Source organism: Siphateles boraxobius, unplaced genomic scaffold (genome assembly GCF_051911475.1).
Source record: "Siphateles boraxobius isolate OS27281-9 unplaced genomic scaffold, OSU_SipBor_1 29, whole genome shotgun sequence".
In the NCBI taxonomy this organism is placed as follows: domain Eukaryota; kingdom Metazoa; phylum Chordata; class Actinopteri; order Cypriniformes; family Leuciscidae; genus Siphateles; species Siphateles boraxobius.
In genome coordinates, this window is record NW_027508908.1 from 20,638,320 (window position 1) to 20,660,118 (window position 21,799).

Consider the following 21,799-nt stretch of genomic DNA (forward strand, 5'->3'; position numbering starts at 1 on the left):
TTTTCTTCATCTTTATATCAAGATTATTTGTGTCATTGATAGCTCAAAGATTCTGATTGTTAAAGCAAAACCCAGATGTCTATGCAACATTATAGAATATCAAAGTATTCTTGTCCTGCAGTTATATCAGTTACTAACAAGAATGTTTTTTTTTTTGTTTTGTTGTTGTTACATATAGGTAGGTCCACGTGGAATATGCATGTGTAGAATTCTGTAGAGACATTTTGAAAATTAAAAAAGTCTGGACCTGGACCAGGTTACAATGAAATATTGTATAGATGTTTTATATGAATGATTTTTATTGAATTCAAATGGTTTTAAACTTTTGAAGAACTTCAAGCAGTTATAACTTGGTTATAACAGAAGTTGTAACTTTTAAGCTAGCAACCGCTTTTATTATAAAAAATAAAACCTTCACAACACCAGTACACATTAAGACATTTTTTTCAGCTAAAGTTAACTCAAAACAGAACCGAAAACACTGCAAAAGGTTCTGTAATGCAGTGATCAAACAAGTAGCACCTGTAGACCTTTTTAAAATTGCATATTGCAATGGAAATGCTTTTTTTTTATCAAAGAATATCATATCCTCCACAGAAACAACAATCGAACTTAAAGGTTCTGTGACATGCTGAAAATGAAAGATTAGTAGTGCGTGTTTTTGTAGCCATGTTATGCACAGATAGATGTATAACAAAATTATATAGCCAGTAAAACAGTAAGCAGTGTGTACAATCCCTGAATGTACTGTGCAACTCCAGTAGATTTAGCCCATCAGGTGAAGATCAGTGCTCAAGTCAATATTTGTTAAGGCATGAGACTAAGTTGTAAATAAAAGTACATCCTGCTTGTTGGGTTCTTGAGGTTAATGTATAGTAAATATTGTATGAAAAAAGACACTCTTTTAGCCTTAAAAACCTAAAAAAAAAGACTTGAGTTATATACAGTACGAGTAAACCTGGAACATAACGTTTATGTCTAATACTTTAATACTTTGTGCAACTCAAGCATAAAATTCACATATAAATAAATTTGGGGGGGTGTAACTAATTTTTAGTTTTCTTTTGTCAAATGTGTAAACCTACTCAAAAACACATGACACTTACAGATATTTAGACTCCAGAAATAAATAAAGGCACCCACAAACATAGTCGCTAAACAACACTTGACAATATAACTAAATCTTATAAAAAGAACTTAAAGCTGTCAAATTTCTATAAAATGAGGCAATGTCCAGTGGTCTGTATGTAGCAAGTCAGCAATCTGAGTGTGTACTCTTTTAAGACATTAATAGTCTCTTCTTTGGCGCTTTTATTTTCATTAAACATCTAATAACCTGTCTCATAATCTGTCCATTTCAGTTCTACTTTCCATTGGGACCTTCATAACCCAATCCACAGGTGTAACTCCACACCAATGATCTATCCCAAATTGTGTCTCCTACTGTGTCTTTCTTTGGATCATCTAGTCTTGCGATCATTCAAGGCCTTTTGGTGTCCGTTGGGTTCCAAGCTGTCAAGTTTGAAATGGGCCTGACTGTAGCGGCGGATTAGAGCTCCAGGAAGAAGAGCCACACATGCGATCAGCAGAAGCTGCAGCAAGGTGCCCCACGAAAAGATGTCATCCAAAGACTGGATCTCAGACAAGATGGCTCCCGTACGGACACAGATGAAGTTATAAGGGATCAGACCTGGGAAGAAATTAAGCATTTAAAGATTATGAGATCAAGATCAGAAAATGTACTTTTATTCCATAATCAGAGTATGAAGAATTATACATTCATTTATTACAGTAGATACAATGTAAGCTTACCAATGAGAATGGAGAAGAAGAATATGGGGATGGGGATGTTAAGGATTGGAGAGGTGATGTTCAAGAACCAGTTAGGTGTCATGGGAAAGAACCGCAGAAAGAGCAAGAAGAAGAACAAACTGCTCCTGTTCTCTTCTACCTAATAGAGAGAAATAGAGATTCAACATGTTTCAACTTCAAAATACTATAGAGAGCTGAGGAAGACATGACTATGATAATTTAGTAGGAAAGATACAAAACAAAAAAAACTCCAAAGTCCAAAATCTTATACCCTTAATCTTAATCTTATCAATATAAAACTTCTTGAACAAGTATATTGTATTGATGCATTTGACAGATATTTTTATCCAGTGACATACATTCCACGACGCATGCGCGAGAACTGAACAAGAAGTATTAGAAGAAGAACGTCCTCTTCTCAGTTCTCGCGCATGCGTCGGGGAAATCTCTTGAACTCTCGTCTCAGGCCCACAAAGGAAGAAAAGGAATAGTCGAATAAAGTCGTTATTTGTTTTTTTTTTCGGAAAAAAAGTAGTCTCGTCGCTTGATAAACTTATAGTTGAGCCACTGTAGGCACATGGAATATTTAAACATGTTCTTTAATGACTTTCTGGGCCGTCAAGTTTCATTCCCTCTGGCACCCTATGTAGCAGTGATCCACCTCTCAGATTTAATCAAAAATATCTTCATTTGTGTTCCGAAGATGAACGAAGGTCTTACGGGGTTGGTACAGCATGGGGGTGAGTAATTAATGACTTAATTTTCATTTTTGGGTGAACTAACCCTTTAAGGCCCTGTTTACACGAGAACGATTCTGGGTGAAAACGTAAAAATATTTGATCGGATGTGCCTTTCGTTTACACGGCGACGGCGTTTTGGAGGCTCAAAAAAGTGAAACCACCCTCCAGAGTGGAAATCTTAAAAACGATCCACCGTCGCGTTCCCATCTAAACAGTAAAAACGCAAATCTGCTCACTGTGGCTGTCGCGTACGTGTTTACGTCACAGGCATGCGCCATTACAGGAAAATAACCCCAATATGTCGGATTATTTCCATACGTCGGACCTTCAAATTACCATAGCAGCTCTGATAAACGTACAATAGTCTTTTCAGCAGTTGTACAAAATATTCTCAGATATTGGTGTTGTTGTGTCGCAGTGCTTCATATTGCCACCTAGCCGCCTGGAGTGCATACTACATCGAATTTCACACACTTTTGCGTCACCATATGCACGCGGATTTCCCCCCGATAACGCTCGTCTAAACGCAGAATAAAAAGTGATAACGCAACGCCACTTTTGCGTTTTCTCTTCAGATCGTTTCCGTGTAAACATAGCCTAAGAATGTATACTTTTAAAGGTGCAATGTGTAAAAATTTTGATTATCTATTAACAGAAATGCAATATGACATCCATAACTATGTTTTCAGTGGTGTATAAAGACTTACTTAATAAACCGTAATGTTTTTATTACCTTAGAATGAGACATTTATATCTACATAACCGCGGGTACCCCCTTCTATGAAGGTCGACAAATTGTGACGTCATGTTTCTACCGTAGCCGAACGAGAACAAACAGCGCTACAGAGTGCGTTTCCTCACTACCTTGAAAGAGAAGCAGCAGAAAGCTAGAAGCTAGCCATAAACACCGTGAGTAGTGACTTTTCCCTTGTCAGTGGTGTAAAATATGTAGTTGGATTGTTTCATGTAACTTAGCTCTTCTCCCTCGCTGTGTTATGGCTTTGCTATGTGGGAATAAATGTGCTGGTTACGTTCGTTAGACAGCTGATTAGTACTCTTGTCATTGACCGTAAAACAACGTTACAGGAATCACCAACCCGTCGATCACGGTCGACAAGTCGATCTTGTGTTACGGTTGTGACGTAATGCATCTATGTTGTTTCTGCTGTTGTTGCTGCTGTCTCCTTCTCCTTTAGGATTGGTCCTGGATCTAATGCAACGCTATGGGTGGTTGGATCAGAGAAGAGGCTTGGACTATAAATTCCCTGGAATTCCTGTAGAGGGTGCTCTCTGCCACTTTGATTGCCCCGGTGTTGTACTGTGTGTTTGTCAGCCGGTGAAAATGTAGCCCGATTGTGTGATTATGTGCTCTTAGCTTGTGTTAGCAGAGTATTGTGTAACTACTTTGATACTGTGTGATCTGTACCCAGCACATCAGTGCCCGTGATCGTATCTGTATGTTTATAATTAATTTGAGAAGCCGTAGGGGGTGAGTGCCTTGTTTTCTTTGTAGGCCGAAAGGCCGTTATTTTTCTCCTGGTTATTGTGCTAGTTAAGGAGATAGGGTATTTCATTGTATGTTTTGTTTCTTTTTCTTGATTCACAGGGAAGGTAGTTTTCGTGGGAAAGTTAGTTCTGTTTGGTTTATTGTTTTGGCATTAGCTCACCCCTGAAGATCTTGCTTCCAATCTTTTCCCCTGCTTGTTTGATTGTTTAATTCTGTATTTTCAAGATATTGTTTTATGAATGTCAACACAATGCAGCCCTGAAAAGAACTCAGAGGGCAAGAAAATAGCAATAAACTCAAGCTAACTAAAGGAATTGGTTTTGTTGTTTATGTTACACCCTGACCTAGACCAGGGATCGTAACATAAATTGGGGGCTCGTCCGTTGCATATCATTGAAGGTAATTGATATTAGTTTCACATGCATTTGTTGCCTGGTAATTTTCCTTGGGTGCGGGACGAATTTGAGGAGTGTAAGCATGGAATTTGATTTAACGTCATTTACGTTGTCTCCTACCACGGAGGAATTTAATAAATGTCGTAAAGCTGATTTGTTACAAATTGCAGATTTCTTTAATATTGTTGTTCCTAGGGAGGGGCGAAAACAAGTTGTTAAAGAGAAGTTGTATAGCAAATTGGTGGAGGCTAGAATTTTGCCTGATGAATCTGTGGAAGGAGTAACTGGGACGGGTGCTGAGGCAGCAGTTGATGGAGATACCTTTTCTTTTCCTAGCATAGATCCTAGTCATTCCCGATTTGATCCTATGCTATGAGAAGCGTTTTAAGTCGATCGCGAAGAGTTTTCAAAATCAGAGAAAAAAAGCCTATTGTGTGTAGTAAATGGTGTCTAGGGGATGCGGAGGCGCGCACGCTGTTACAATCATGCCATTTTTGCCGCACGCACCTTTGGGCTCATGCGGACGCGTCCAGTTTAAACGCTTTAACAAGCTCAGCCACAGTAACAGCTCATATTTAACCAGCTAAACTTTTACTACCCTGTTAGAAAAAATATAGTTGCATATACAGGTCCTTCTCAAAAAATTAGCATATTGTGATAAAGTTCATTATTTTCCATAATGTAATGATAAAAATTAAACTTTCATATATTTTAGATTCATTGCACACCAACTGAAATATTTCAGGTCTTTTATTGTTTTAATACTGATGATTTTGGCATACAGCTCATGAAAACCCAAAATTCCTATCTCAAAAAATTAGCATATCATGAAAAGGGTCTCTAAACGAGCTATTAACCTAATCATCTGAATCAACTAATTAACTCTAAACACTTGCAAAAGATTCCTGAGGCTTTTAAAAACTCCCAGCCTGTTTCATTACTCAATTTTGAACCAGAAACAGCGGCAGAAGCGCCTGACCTGGGCTACAGAGAAGCAGCACTGGACTTCAGGCATTTTGGCATTTCCTTCTCCCCAGTCTTCCTCCAGACTCTGGCACCTTGATTTCCGGATGACACGCAAAATTTGCTTTCATCCGAAAAAAGTACTTTGGACCACTGAGCAACAGTCCAGTGCTGCTTCTCTGTAGCCCAGGTCAGGCGCTTCTGCCGCTGTTTCTGGTTCAAAAGTGGCTTGACTTGGGGAATGCGGCACCTGTAGCCCATTTCCTGCACACGCCTGTGCACGGTGGCTCTGGATGTTTCTACTCCAGACTCAGTCCACTGCTTCCGCAGGTCCCCCAAGGTCTGGAATCGGTCCTTCTCCACAATCTTCCTCAGGGTCCGGTCACCTCTTCCCGTTGTGCAGCGTTTTTTGCCACACTTTTTCCTTCCCACAGACTTCCCACTGAGGTGCCTTGATACAGCACTCTGGGAACAGCCTATTTGTTCAGAAATTTCTTTCTGTGTCTTACCCTCTTGCTTGAGGGTGTCAATGATGGCCTTCTGGACAGAAGTCAGGTCGGCAGTCTTACCCATGATTGCGGTTTTGAGTAATGAAACAGGCTGGGAGTTTTTAAAAGCCTCAGGATTCTTTTGCAGGTGTTTAGAGTTAATTAGTTGATTCAGATGATTAGGTTAATAGACCCTTTTCATGATATGCTAATTTTTTGAGATAGGAATTTTGGGTTTTCATGAGCTGTATGCCAAAATCATCAGTATTAAAACAATAAAAGACCTGAAATATTTCAGTTGGTGTGCAATGAATCTAAAATATATGAAAGTTTAATTTTGATCATTACATTATGGAAAATAATTAACTTTATCACAATATGCTAATTTTTTTAGAAGGACCTGTAGTTTCATGTGGTTCTTCTCCCTCGCTGTATTATGGGTTTGCTATGTGGGGGGAAATGTGCTGGTTACGTTTGTGAGACAATCAGCTGATTACTATTATTATATTATATATTAAGACCCTTGATCCTCATCTGACTATGGCTTTGTAAACTTTATCCATGATGTGATTTATAATGGACTGTGGTACAGAAACAGTGACAATGCTACACACTCTTGGCTTACTCTGGCTATTCTCTGCTGTCTCAGACAACGATATGTTTGTCCAGTTTCAGCCACCGTAGCTTCTTCGAAAGGGAGGGGTGAGCAATGGGCTGAGCCCTTAGTGCAACTCGCAACCGAACCGCTAGATGTCGCTAAAAATCACACACTGCACCTTTAAGCGTACTTTAAGTATAACAGATCAAGTCAAGTCAAATTTAAGTATACACCTAGTTTACAAAAGTTCCCTTTCGTTCAGTCACTGCGAGTTACGTCAGTGAACGAGGAAATGGGGGTTTCGCTTAGAAGCCTATCACCTTCAAGTTCCACAAAATGAGCCAATGGCAAGGAAATGCCATGGGTCTGCGGAATTTGCATAGCGCAACTCCGCCCCACCGCGTGGGTATAAAAAGAGGGACGCTGGCGCTTCGGAGCCTAGTGTTTCCTTCACTCCTCTCCACTGCAAGCTGTCCACGAGTTCTAGATACGAGACGAGCGACTCCTCAGCGGTGTTGGTGTGAAGGCGTGTTCCAGTGAGATCTCATTCCTGCTGCTGTGAAGTGATCTGCCAACAAGTGTGTGTTTCTCCCTGGGCGGGAACATGACCATCGCAATGTTGCGGTCGAGACTCAATGACATACGTGGAGGTAGAGTCCCCTCTGCCACACCCTGGCTGGTGGCCATATTGATCTGAGACTGCTGGTGTGGAAAAACCCGACGAATTCTCCTAAGGCCACACCCCCCTCTTCCACAGTGCAACCCGTAAGGCTTCCGGCGGGCCCAGCATTTCATTGAGTCATCTGGAAATGAAGACTAGGCTTCAAGACTCGTCACTAATGAAGACGAGTGCTTTCTTCCCGGAAGTGCATGAAGAGGTCATGAGATCGTGGAAGTCTCCTATGACTTTTTGTGACTGCTCAGTAGCCTCTTCCACCTTACCTGCCCTCGCTGAGGCCAAAGGGTACCAAAGGGTACACTGGGGTTCCCCCTGTGGAGTGTTCTGTGGCAACACAACTGTGTCCCCACAGCACCTCCAACTGGTGTGGCAACCCTAAGCACCCCTCCAAAGCCGGTACGTTTTTGTCTACTCTGGTGGCAGAGACCTATAGAGCTGCGGGGCAGGCTGCCGCCTCACTGCATGTTATGGCCATCCTTCAGGTCTACCAGGCAAAGGTGCTCACTGACATGCACAAGGGTATGGTTGATTCAGGGCTCATGGAAGAGCTGTGTGCCACCACAGACCTCGCTCTACGGGCCACGAAGGTGACCACACACTCCCTGGGTCAGGTGATGTCCACGACTGGCTTAACCTGGTTGATATGCGCGAGGCTGAGTGAACCCGCTTCCTCAACTCCCCCATATCTCAGGCTGGCCTCTTCTGTGGCGCGGTCGAGGACTCTGCCCATCAGTTCTCGGCCGCCCAGAAGCCGACTGAGGCGATCAAACATGTTCTGACCCTGCGGCCAGCTGCTCGTCGCCGAGGACGCCCTCCTGCGACTTCCACCACTCCTGCCCGACCCCAGCAGCAGCCTTCACCCGCGCCGCGCCGTGGAGGTTGTCGCAGGAGAAATTGCCCAAAGCACTTTCGGGGAATCCGCTATACAGTGGTGGGTGGCGATGTCCCTGTCACTCTTGTGCAACTCTGGCAACATGGGGTTTGCATCCTGAACTGCATTATGTCCGCAGCGGTAGCCCCGTTGGGACTGTTTCATATGAGACCGCTTCAGCAGTGGCTTTGCAATCGAGTCTCGAGATGGGCATGGCAACCAGGGACGCTCCGAGTACCAGTTACTCGGGCCTGCAGTCAGCCTTTAGTATGTCAATTGCCTAGAGTTGCTGGCAGTATGCTTGGCTCTGCACCGCCTCCGGGCGTTTCACAAGAACCAACACGTACGTGTCCATTCAGACAACACGGCCACAATAGCGTAATCCAACCGACACAGTAGTCTACGTTCCCGCCGTATGTCACAACTCGCCTGCCATCTCCTCCTATGAGGTCAGAAGTATCTGAGGTCGCTTCGAACCATTCACTTCCCGGGAGACCTGAAACGTGCAGCCGACGAGCTCTCACGGTTTTAGCCGGGGGAATGGAGACTCCATCCCCAGTCGGTTCAGATGATTTGGGAAAAGTTCGGCGACACACAGGTAGATCTGTTTGCCTCCCACGACTCTTCCCATTGCTGCCTGTTTTACTCCCTGACCGAGCGGACCCTCGGAAAGGATGCACTAGCACACAGCTTGCCGCGGGGCCTCCGCAAGTATGCGTTTCCCCAGTAAATCTTCTTGCACAGACACCGTGCAAGATCAGGGAGGAGTAGGTCCTTTTGGTTGCGCCTCATTGGCCCACCTGGACTTGGTTATCCTAACTGGTGCTCCTCGGACAGCCCCTCCCTGGCAAATTCCTCTGAGGAAGGACCTCCTTTCGCAGAGACGGGGCACCCTCTGGCAACCACGTCCTGATCTATGGAACCTGCACGTAAGGCTCCTGGACGGGACGCGGCAGGTTTGAGTACCCTACCACCTCCGATGGTGGCTACCATCACTTCCGCTAGGGCCCTGTCTACTCGACACGCCTATGCGTTGAAGTGGAACTTCTTCGTCACCTGGTGTTCTTCTCGCTGAGAAGGCCCCAGAAAATGCGGGATCAGTATAGTGCTTTCCTTCCTGCAAGATGGGTTGGAGCGAAGGCTGTCTCCCTCCACCCTCAACGTGTATGTTGCTGCTATCACCGCACATCACGATGCAGTTGAAGGCAAGTCTGTGGGGAAGCATGACCTGGTCATCAGTTTCCATAGAGGAGTGAGGAGACTAAATTCTCCTCGCTCTCCTCGTGTATCCTCTTGGGACCTCGCAGTGGTGTTATCTGCCCTGCAGAGAGCTCCATTTGAGCCATTGCGATCAGTGGAGCTTAAAATCCTGTCTATGAAGACAGCGCTCCTGGTCGCTTTGGCCTCCATCAAGAGGGTAGGGCACCTGCAGGCATTTTCACGAGGGTTGACGAAGGTTCCCAAGGTTCCCACCACTCCTTTCAGGGTTCAGGTGGTGAATCTGCAAGCGCTGCTCTCGGAGGAGACAGACCCAGCCTTGGCACTGCTCTGTCCAGTACTCTGAAGGCACAATTCACCTGGAGTGTGGCCTCCTCTTGGGCTCTAGCGCATGGCGCCTTGCTGACAGACATCTGCAGAGCTGCAGGCTGGGCGACACCCAACACATTCGTAAGATTATATAATCTCAGAATGGAGCCTGTGTCCTCTCATGTACTTGCCTCCATTGGCCGGTAATAGGATCTGCTCGGTGTCATCACTTGCACACCATTCCACTCCTTGGACTGGATATGTGCGATATTACACTCAGATGAGTTCTTCTTCCCAAGACCCTGAGTTCCTCCTACACTGATGATACATGCCTAGTTGGTCAGCCCTCGTGATTGGCTAGGTGTTCCATCTGCATGGTTCTCCCGTTGGGTGACTCCAACATGTGTATTTCCACGGTAAGTCTCCATCGAGCACATGTCTTTCCCTTGGTTGAAACATTCCACCCTGCGGGCTGGATACCTCTGAGTTTTCCATATGCGTCACGTACTCGGGTCATATGTGTATTCTGTAAGTCCTCCCTTCAGGCAGGCATTGTGTTGCATATTTCCACTGAGATATGCTTCCCAGTGTACCTTGGTATCCCTGTGTTAAGTAGCAGTCCTTTGTCCGTTCTAGTCACACGACAGGGAGTTCAGACTTAAGCAGGGCACTGGAAGACAGCCGATGTGGCGTGATTAGATTGGGACCCCTATTTTGTTATTCACCGACGTAACTCACAGTGACTGAACGAAAGGGAACATCTCGGTTACATATGTAACCCTCGTTCTCAGAGGAGGGAACGGAGACGTTACGTCCCTCTGCCACAACTGCTGTACCACTGGAACAGCCTGGAGTTCAGTCTTGGCTCCTCAGCAGGAAAACAAAATGCGAGATTGCCAGCGTCCCTCCTTTTATACCCACGCGGTGGGGCGGAGTTGCACAATGCAAATTCCGCAGACCCATGGCATTTCCTTGCCATTGGCTCGTTTTGTAGAACTCAAATGTGATAGGCTTCTAAGTGAAACCCCCATTTCGTCATTCACTGACTTAATTTTTAATTGTAACCATACTGTTAACCATGCTACACTGATACTATTGTCGTTTACCCACTTTCTAGTTTATAAAAGTACACTTTGAAGTATACTCTCTCAGTAAACTATTAGATTATTAATTTTTATACTACAAAATACTTGCAAGTTTTCAAGTGAACTTAACATCATATAACATCAATAAAATCAGTCAAATGCTTATGTTTCAGTGTGGGTTAATAGCACACGTTTACAAAAAAAGATCAGATTCAGTTCCACTATTCAGTTGTACTATTTACTCTAAGCTATTTCAAAGGTGGCTTGTTACTATACAACCCAAAAGAAGCATATCATTGAAGTCTACATTTATGCGTTTGGCAGATGCTTTTATCCAAAGCGACTTACATTGCATTTCAATGTACACATTTACATTCTTATGTCTAAAAAAGTATTCAATAGGCTATAAAAAAGAGTAAACACAACTATGCCAAGTATACTTAGAATAGTTTGTTAAACTTTTTTTGTAAATATATCTCGTTCAAAAGACTAAGAACAAGCTTAGGCCAAATATACTTAGACTTTTCTGTATACTTAACATTATAGTAAACTTGGCTTATACTGATAAGTATACCACTGATAAGTACATACAAAGTATAGACTGAAAGTATATGCTCATATTTTTAGTTTAGATGTATGCTAACAGCACAATTTGTTTTATAAGGGAGACAATTTTTCACTTCGTGCATTCCCTGGGAAGAGGGAATCAAACCACCTTAGCATTACTATTTGCTAACACTGTTTGCTACCGTTTGAGCTATAGTACATGCAAAGTATAAACAAACAAAATGCAAAGTCACAAATATTTAGAACATTAATTGATGGAAAATCCCCCTATCCTGTGTTAAACAGACAGAGGTGACCCACCATTCTCTGCAGCATTGCAACCTTCTCGGGAAAGATCCTGATGATGTGGCATTTGCCAAATGTACGGGATAGCAGGTAGCAGTTTGTGGAACCCACAGTTGTCAAAGTGCAGGCAATAAGGATTCCATGCCATGGCCCGAATAATGCCCCCGCCAGCATGTTCTAGACATGACAAGAAATATTGTATGTATGTTGTTTAGCAATAATAATAGGTCATAAATCTTTTAGTTCAATCTAATGAGGTGGTTTCAGGTAAGTCTACTAATAGTATCACAGAGTAGACCTCTGTTACCAACCAAAAAGGATGATCCTGGAATGGCAAAGGACTGCTTGTAGAGGTAGGCACTGCAGAAGAGAATGAACACATAGCCAGTGTGTTCTGTCTTATAGAACTGCAGCAGCTCGGCTAGTTCTCTTAACTCCTCCAGATCAGATGGGAACTTCAACCTGGAGAAAATATAAGGCAATGTGGGATCAGTAAAACAATGGCACTCAACTTGTACTTAACCTTATTTTCTCTTTTCATTTCAAACAGATTGGATAGGGGCCATGACCTTCCTTTTCCTATCAACCCTTATAGAAACCAGCAGTAATTAAACTGATATACAATAGGATTATAATAAATGGATTCGAGTGACAATGTGGGCTTTAGGCAGGCTATTTGAGGCTATTTGACGGAGCCCCTAAAAAGATATGGTGATATGAAATTTTGTCAATGCCTTTCTATTCTCAACACACATGTTTTTGCATTCACTCGCAAAATGTTTTCGTTCCCCTGAGAAAATTGCAAGAGCACAAACGTTTTGCAAGCGAACGCAAAGTTTCTCGGGTGAACTCAACACATTTGTGAGAGAACACAAAATAATTAGTAAATAATTTTTCCTCCCAAGTCCAGTTTTTTTCCTTCAACATGTCCCTTTACGGGCTCAGTAATTGACCTTATTCAGAGCAATGCCATGACAGGTATGAAAGCGAGTTATCTTGTTTTCAATGGCATCTGCTGTAAAAAGCTCTATGAAGCTTCTAGATCACTTATAATTTGCCACAGCTCTGGATTTTTTTGTCTACTGAAATTAAACCAAAAACACATTAAATAACAGTACAACACACTTAAGTGATGTATGTCTATCCCTCACAGCCTCGCTTTCATTCCTGATAGCGTGAATAAGGTCTATATACGACCCCAGTAATGATCTGAAACCCTCACTGTCGCCCTCTAGTGAAACTTTTTACAAGTGTCTGATTTTTGAGTGGAAACATTAGGGGGGGGAATGTAACAAAAAAATTAGACGTCTCCTTTTAGGTTACATAGAAGAAAGAAAGATGAATGAGTAGAAGTAAATGATCCATTTCTACCCTTTTAAAAGTTTAGTTAAATGTTTAATGGTTCCCCACACATAAAAATGTACTATGTACAACTTAAAAGTATATGATTAGGATACATAATTATACCAATATGATTATTTTAATGCTTTGTAGGCATCACAATAATTTCCTGTATATAAATACATTATGGAACTTCTTTTTTTTTTTTTTTTAAATCTGTATAAACCAGGCTTGAGGGTTCTTGGCCTGAAAAAAGTTGAAGACTCCTGACACTAGCCTGTCAGCAAGATTAGACAGAAAGACTGAAATATGATACACCAACTGAAAATAGCCTCTCAGCTGTGGAAATTTGCTTGTGTGTGTGTACAGGGTTGGCTGTACTTGTGGACCAACTTGTTTTAAAAGTCTTCAAACACACTTAACATGATCATCAATAAATGTGGATGTCCCACAGACTGAAGTTCTTGTTAGGTGGTCACTGGGCTCTTGCCAGCGGATGAATCACATCTTGTGCAGTCGTGAGTAATCTAAGCTCCCTGCTGCCGTCCAGGGGGTAATTTGGGCATGCAATGAGGCAGTATTCCCCACCCATGTGCCAAAGCAGAGGTTTTAATTTCACATGCGTACCCAGTAGTGACGAATATAAACATGTGATATGCTTCATGCTGAGCGCAGAGTCGCAGACTGAGTGCGTTCTCATCAGAACAACAATATGAGAGCCTTCAATGAGAGAGAGAGAGAGAGAGAGAGAGCGTTTATATCTTTAGTGATATTGTTTCTCAAGTAAATGTATGTTGATTTGATTAAGAAATGTTTAGATAATTGTACTGGAAAAAGAGACAAAAACACAAAAAAGATTTAAACTCTACTTTTAAAAGCCCTGCTGTGTTCAGCAAATTAAAATACAGTCTTAAAAGCAGCTTATTTGTACAGCTTTAATGATGCACAAAATATCCCTTCTTTGATAACCATGGAAATTCCCACCCAAAGATTCAAACAGCTATTTACACCACTGGGGCTTTCACAGGGTACAGCTGTCTCTGCCATCACTGCTGAACAACATGTTAAAAACTTAATATCAAACTCATCAGCGGAGATTCTCCCAGGGTACAGATAAGTGTGCTAATCAAGAAATGAACTAAGACGTGTGGGTCATAAGACACTATGAAAAGGTCACTATGTGATGCTGGTGGACATACAGCAGATCTATTACTCAATATTAAACTCAGATGTCCTTTCCCACTGCTTTTGTCATTCTAAATATCTGAATTACTTCAGAAAATGACATTAAAGCATGGGGCATTTGAGACCTCTCTTCTCTCCTTTTATTTATAATGCACTTTATTTTAGCTAGTCATACCAAACATATATACGTCGCATATGAACCCTAGGTATCTCTTTCTTTCCCTCCTACTTGGCATTGCACATCTCAGCAAATTCAGGGGATTTCAAGACACTCCAGAAGGCAGTTGTCTGATCTTATTACTGTCACATCATGCCCTCTGCCAGGCCCCAATCCTGAGATAAGACTGCTCATGTTGAGTTTCATTCAAAGCAGACAAGGTAATAGATTACCTTAGGTAATCGATTTTTCATAATTTTTTTATTTTTTATTATATTTTTAATAATATTATTTATTTTATTATTTTCTATCGGAAACGTCCAATGGATTTCTTAGGCGTGCCGAAAGAACACCACAGACACAGTGTAATCACCATGGGAAAATCTCAGAGAAAAACTGGGAGTTGTGAAAAATATGATACACCGGTGTTCCCTTTCAAGGGAACTCGCACTGCATCGATTGACGCTAAGGGAACACTTTGCGTGATGACGTCTTGAAGCACATGTAAAATCAGTCCAATGGTGTGACGGACAACAGAGGTGGGTGACGTCATGAACCAGGAAACTATAAACCCCGCCCAAAACAGAGCCGCGGTAGCTTCTGTGTCTTCAGTAACGCTCATTGTGAAACTGTCCTTGTCTATTTGGTGTTGTTTTGTCTTTATATCCGATATATATATATATATATATAAAGACATGGCGAGCAAGCAGCAGTTCAGGATGTGTGTGCACCCCTGCCCACGTTATTTAACGGGTCCCCCCCAGTCCCCCCCGAAGCAGAGCGGTCAACACCTCATTATACGCTGCCCATCTCCCTTCGGTGCCCTACAAATGTAGTGGCCTTGGGATCCCCGCCCCGTCAGTCAGTTCGGTCAGTTCATCAGTCAGTTTGGTCGTTCCCTGCTGGTTCACGTCGGGCTGATTGCACAACAAAAAGCAGAAGCCAGTTTCGAAAGGGAGCGTGGAAGCTACTGCCAAATGTTTCTCATTGGGTCCTGCAGACCATAAAAAAGGGTATCAAATACAGTTCAGGTCTCGCCCCCCCCAGGTTTATGGGGGTCCTATCCACCGTGGTGGGCCCTGAGCAGGTTCTGGTAATGGAACAAGAAGTGGACACCCTGTTAGAGAAAGGGGCCATAGAATATGTACCTCCCTCCAACAGGGAAACCGGGTTCTACAGCCGGTATTTCATAGTTCCAAAGAAGGATGGGGGGTTGCGTCCCATTTTGGATCTTCAAGTCGCCTATATAAATCACCAGGGGGGATTGGGCTCACGTCCACTCTGCAAACTGGCGCACCAAATCCTCCTGCGGCCCAGAATATAGGAGCAGACGTCCTGTCGAGACAGGGGCTGAGGCCCGGGGAATGAAGGCTCCACCCCGGGGTGGTGGAGCAGATATGGAGGGTGTTTGGCCAGGCACAAGTGGATCTGTTTGTATCTCGAGAGTTCGAGCAGGGAGTTCGATTGTTCACCCCTGTCTAGAACTGTGGAACCTGTGGCCTTGGCCTCTGAGGGAGCCCAGCTCATAGGGATAGGTCTCTCAAGTGAGGTTGAAGAGACCATTCTACATTCCACGAGGAAAATCCACGAGGAAACTTTATGCCTTGAAGTGGAGAGTTTTCACTTCATGGTGTAGTGACCGTCAGTTGGACCCAGTTAACTGCTTGGTTGGTACAGTGCTGGAGTTTCTGTAGGAGCGGTTCACTGCAGGTCTATCCCCGTCCACTTTGAAGGTTTATGTGGCGGCCATAGGTGCTTACCACATTCCTTTGGGTGGAATGTCTTTGGATAAAGATAAGTTGGTATCTCGTTTCCTCCGTGGTACTCTGAGGCTGAGGCCTGCAGCTCGTACCAGGGTGTCGACATGGGATCTGGCCATTGTCTTTCGAGGCCTTTCCTGGCTCTCTTCAAGCCACTGGAAGAGGTTCCAGCTAAGTTCCTTACCCTAAAAGCTTTGTTCCTCATCGCTATCACTTCTCCTAAAGGGATAGGAGATTTGCAAGCCCTGACGGTTTCACCCTCGTGCCTGGCATGGTTAAAGTGTTCCTTCATCCTAGACCAGGTTATGTTCCAAAGGTCCCCACTAATGTGGTCAGATCTATCATGCTGCAGGCCTTTCATCCTCCTCCCTTATAGAACTCGGACCAGGAAAATAATAATCTGCTATGCCCAGTCAGGGCGCTAGATGCCTATGTCAACAGAGCTGCCCTGAGGCGTAAATCTGAACAGTTGTTCGTATGTTTTGGGCCCCCTAACAAAGGGTCTCCTGCATCTAAGTAGAGAATGAGCAAGTGGGTGGTTGAGGCTATCTCACTTGCTTATGAATCGGTCAGACAGCCTTCACCTATGGCTGTATGTTCCCATTCTACTATGAGTATGGCGTCCTCCAAGGCCCTTATGACAGGAGTTCCTCTCCAAGATGTTTTTGATGCGGCAGGGTGGTCCACACCGCACACATTTGTAAGGTTCTACTCTTTGAACTTGGAATCTACACCAGGGTCCCAGGTCTCGAATTAGACCTAAATTAGACCCTGTTATTTTGCTTTGAAATGTAGTAACATCACATAAAGGAGGTATATTTTTAAATATTAACTTTAATGGCATCTCTTTACTAAATACTATGAATGACGGCCAGTATCACCGATACCAATAGAGCTACTGGTGTAAATGGATTTTCTCAATTTGTAATTATAGCCATTCACCATTACAGTATGATCAAAAGCCATCATTTTTAACATTTAATAGGCTTTAAAAATATTTGTAAAAACTTTTAATTTAATTGAACCACATAAACCTATTATAATAAATGTTACATTTAGCAGTGCCTTTAATATAGCAAGAGCTGAATATAGAAATAATTAATTCTGTCATTAAAACCCATTAGACTTTCATTCATCATCGGAACACAAATAAAGATCTTTTTAATGAAATCTGTGAGCTTTCTGTCCCTCCATTGACAGAGTAGGCATCTACCACTTTAGGTATATATATAGGTAGTAAAAGACATAATTAATGCAATCCATGTGACTAGTTTAACCTCAATTTTATGAAACTAAGCGAGTGCCTTGTTTGTGCAAAATGTTTTTTTACCAATTTACCAATTTATTTACAAAATATTAATCTCCAACGCATGTTCATGAACGCACGTTCATTTGCACCACAACGCATATGTGCTGAGTTGATGTGAGAGCAGACGCTGTTACTCTATGAACAAAATGAAAGCAACGGAACAATTGACGCCAGTCATCAGATTCTGCGCGATTGCGTGACGCACAGAGCACAGAAAAAACATACAACTTAGTGAGCGCGCTAAATACAAAAACATCTCCAGCATCGTTTCTTTTTGGATATAAACACTAGAAATTGACCATATTCATACAAGAAGATTTAACTGGCAAGGGATCGGACACGACCATCACAACCTCGAACTTCATTCACCACGTCTAAAAGTAAGCTGTATGGCTTGTTTAACCTGTTTGTTATAGTTAATTTGATTAACGTTAAATCTAGAAAGAATAGTGCTTAAAACAGCATGCCTCTTTATACAATAGGCCTATTATGTTTTCAAATATAGCTTAAGGCTGTCAATCGATTCAAATGATAATTAATGGTGGCATGTTTTAACGTGCATACATTCACGCATACATTTGCCACAGTTTCTTTCAAATCACGTTTTAAAGCCAATATGTCGATCTTTCCAATGACGAAAAACAACATAGAAAACTGCTAATGATGTTTTTTCGTGTTTTATGTTTCTCTTGAAGCAGGGTCATATGTTATCAGGGGGTAACTTGGGGGGCAATGTGAGCAGAATTAATATGCACCCAAAATTCAAGATGTGGAAAAAATGTCCCTATATGAGTTAATTTTATATTTATAACATATGATATTAAAACATATTTCCAGAATATTGGCGCGATTGCAAATGTGATAATGATTTTATAGGCTACACTAGTCCACAAAGAGTATTGTGGTGTGACATTTTAGACGTAATATTGTAAATATTCTCTGTTTTTGCTCTATTTCTCCAATGACAGTAGTTTCAAACAAGCCACAGAAAAAGAGTAAATCCGGTGTTTTTGTGATTGAGTGACTTAGTTGCTTAGTTCCAGATTGAATCTGCCGCTTTGAACGAATCAGTGGAATGAATGCTTCTATGACTGGTACATTAAGACGTTGATTTGGCGCCACCTATTGGCGGTTTTAATTTCATAATAATAAAAAAATAGAATTATTTTTTAGCATCTATTTTTTTCTATATTAAAATGATTATATTTAAATAATTAATATCAAAACATTATTTATGGTGTTGTAATTGCAGTGTAAATGCATGGATAGAAAAAAAATGGTTAGAACATAGTTAGAAAAAAATGCCCCTGGAAATCAATTTAAGGGGTCAAATATGGGCTATTAATGGGAAAGTTAATGTCTGGGTGATATTGCATAAAAAAATATATCAGCAAAGTTAAACATATTATGACATTTACTATAAAACCAATATAATTAAATGCATCACACTAGTGAATTTGCCTTCAAATGTTTTATCTTCAAAGTATACGCTATAAAGTAACGCTGATGAGGAAAGAGCACAGGGCGAACCGGAACCACATGTTCTGGAATATCTGCCACTGCTTGAGAATAACTGCCAAAGCTTCTATATTTTTACATGTCCATCTCTCTCTCAGTCACTCTAATTGTATCTCTTATTCTTCTTCAGGTCTCTTTGAACTGAGATGAGGGTGTATATATTTTAATGAATAAACCAATACTTAGTCAAACAGACATACAGGAAAATAAGGAAGAATGTGAAATGAATAAAGACAGAGAGAACTAATAAAAAATAAAGAGGGAGATAGAGAGTTACTTCACAGGTGAAAGGGAGCATCACAAACTGAACTGTACAGGGGAAGATGCTTCCCTTAAGAACAGTGTGAACATACTGCCACATTACATCATACATCATCTATATTATTAGTGAAAATATATTATTGGTGGAAATAACTGGAATCATTTTACAATTTAGTTAGCACAAAATTATAAAAAGGGTTATATTGCTCCATTACTGGGGTGTATGCCCCTCTACCTGGGGCAAGACCCCCCAGAACAACCTTACCCTATGTTATCTGTTTTTAGAATATGTAAAATACATAAAATACTACGGAACATTTAATGTTAATGTATGATTTTTTTACATTGTATTTGAATAACTAAATAAATGATAAAAACATTTGAAACGTTGCTGAATCCAATTAAAGAGATACATCTGCAATTTATAGAATTAATAAAGGTAGGCCAACATTTTTAATGTAGGGATGTCAAGTAAGATTGAATGGTTCCACTCAACATGACTATGGTTATGATTAATGAAATGTTTGAAATGTTAATTATATTATTAATCATTGCATTAATAATATGAATATGTTAATATTAAGAAATAACACCATGCGTTTTATAACTAGTCCTTAGTAAGAAATAGTTAAAAACATTCTGGGTCTGGGTTACTTCTCACTTAATAAGTCACTCAATAAAAAACAATATTTTCCAATACAAATTAAATTCTCTTTTCGAAATGTGAGCGATCGAGTCCGAATCATGAAAGAATCGTTTATAGACTGGTTTTGTGATTCACAGATTAGTAAATGAACTGGACTCAGTCATGCACATTTCGAGTCTGATTCTTTTCACAACTTGTGAACCAGTTCAACCGATAAATCGAAAGGATCCGACTCAAAAAATAGCAATTTATTCATCTATAATTAATTATTCTTATAAGCATCATCACATTTCGGAGTAGTTACATTTTATTTAGCCTACTCATGTTTTTACTACCAAAATCATTTAGTATTTTGTCATTTGTTATTATCAGCAGATGTAAGACTAATGGAAACAAATTAAAGATGTTTAACATTCAGTTGTGAGTTAAAACACAGACACAATCAATTACCATTAGACACAATAGAGAATTTAACAGAATTCATTCAGCTACAAACAATAGTAAAAGTGGGAACTGCTAACAAAATAAGGCAACCACAGATAAGACGCAGTGAGATATATTCTACCTGAGTATTTCCTCCACCGGCTCATCGCCATGGACTGTTTGTTCAGCGTCGTGAACGCGGACGGCACGAGGACCCGGCGGCAGGAACGTAGACAGCAGATACAAGTAAAAAGTTGCTGTGGCTACCAAAGCGATTAAACTCCAGATTGAGCGCATAGTCCAGGCCCAGATCTGACTAAAGACGACTTTGCTGCACTTGCTGCTACACCTGTTAAATAGCAGGTCCGGTCAGTGGGCAGTTTATACATGTTACGTCTCCAGCCCATGGAAGTACGTAGACCTAGCGTAGCTATTGCAACAATGTGCGTGAGTGAGCCCCTCATGAGGGTGGATCTATTTGTCACATGAGACCCCCAAAAATATGAGACCATGTGTGATGGGAACAAAACTTTGGAAAACACCAACTCCGTATGATTTGAGCCAATTTTAAACTACATTATCTAACTCATATGCTATTATTAGATGCTATCGGTGTAATCAATTGTGTCATTTTATTTTCCCTTTTATAAGGCAATGCGACATTGCCTTATAAAAGAGAGCAAGTAGGCCTACAGTCTTTTTTTTCTTCCTTTTTTTTCTTCAAGACAAATGTTTGCATTGTTATTTATTGTTATGTACAAATAAACGTATGCAAAATATAGCTTAAATAAAGCCTAATTGAAAAGTAAAATAAATATAAGACTACAGTGGACTGAGCACTGTAAATAGGAAACATAATTGTGTGTATATTATTGGCAAAGAACATCTATTCAAGGAGTGGTTTGTGAGTGGTCTGAACACATTTTGACTGTGTGGAACCTGTTGTGTTTGAAAGATGAAATTGAGGGAAAAGGATATTACGCCCATTACAAAGTCTTTTTTTTTTTAAGTATGGGCATATTTCAGTCTTTTTTCTTTTTTAAACAGTTTTATATTACACTAATATGAGGCAACAATCGCATGTCTTTTAATATAAGACTGCAAAAAATTGTCTGTTTCGTTATCACTTGATGGCAGAGTTGACTTCATAACCAAAAGCCCAAACAGTACACAGGGTAGGTTTTGAATAGATTTGAAATTATGAACTTGTTTTTTATCTATTATTGTTTCATAGACAAGTAACTTACCCAGCCTGCCGGTCTAAAATAAAGGTATGAAATAAACTTTATGAAGTGTTGTTTCTGCAGGTTTTAAATGAAATGCAGTGTATAGTTCCATCTATTTTTAACTGATGATTCCATTATGAAAAGTTGTAAGACAGGCTGTGATCACCTAAGAAGAACTTCATATGATTAGAACCCATTTTTAATTACATGGTATGGTATACAAGTCAAATGATATGCGTGAGCATGATGGTGTGGCTCAATAGTATTCTTGGCTGAAAGAAAAGAGCTGCTGAAAAAAATGACGTACATTATTACAATATACTACAGAAAATATAACAACATTCACACAGTCAGTATCCTACACTTATTTCCACACTAAAGGAGGTAGAATATGATCGAGTATCATCCAGTATCAGATGTGCAACAAAAAAACAACAACAAAAAAACAGCAACAAT

At 41.1% G+C, this 21,799-nt stretch overlaps 1 protein-coding gene across 2 annotated transcripts; it reads right to left on the reverse strand.

Annotated features, from left to right (window-relative positions):
• Window positions 1-281: 281 nt before the first annotated feature.
• Window positions 282-20,566, reverse strand: tmem41ab (transmembrane protein 41ab). Of its 2 annotated transcripts, none has more exons than XM_077246865.1 (5): window positions 20,260-20,566; window positions 11,829-11,979; window positions 11,533-11,694; window positions 1,813-1,951; window positions 282-1,690 (listed from the first exon to the last, which is right to left on the reverse strand). In XM_077246865.1, exons 1-5 carry the CDS (start codon window positions 20,412-20,414, stop codon window positions 1,461-1,463), a joined length of 837 nt encoding a protein of 278 aa, XP_077102980.1. In that variant the 5' UTR covers window positions 20,415-20,566; the 3' UTR covers window positions 282-1,460. The 2 variants fall into 2 exon arrangements, with proteins under 2 accessions (XP_077102980.1, XP_077102979.1); XM_077246864.1 differs by having other exon boundaries at window positions 1,813-1,947; window positions 11,529-11,694.
• Between the last annotated feature and the right edge of the window lie 1,233 nt (window positions 20,567-21,799).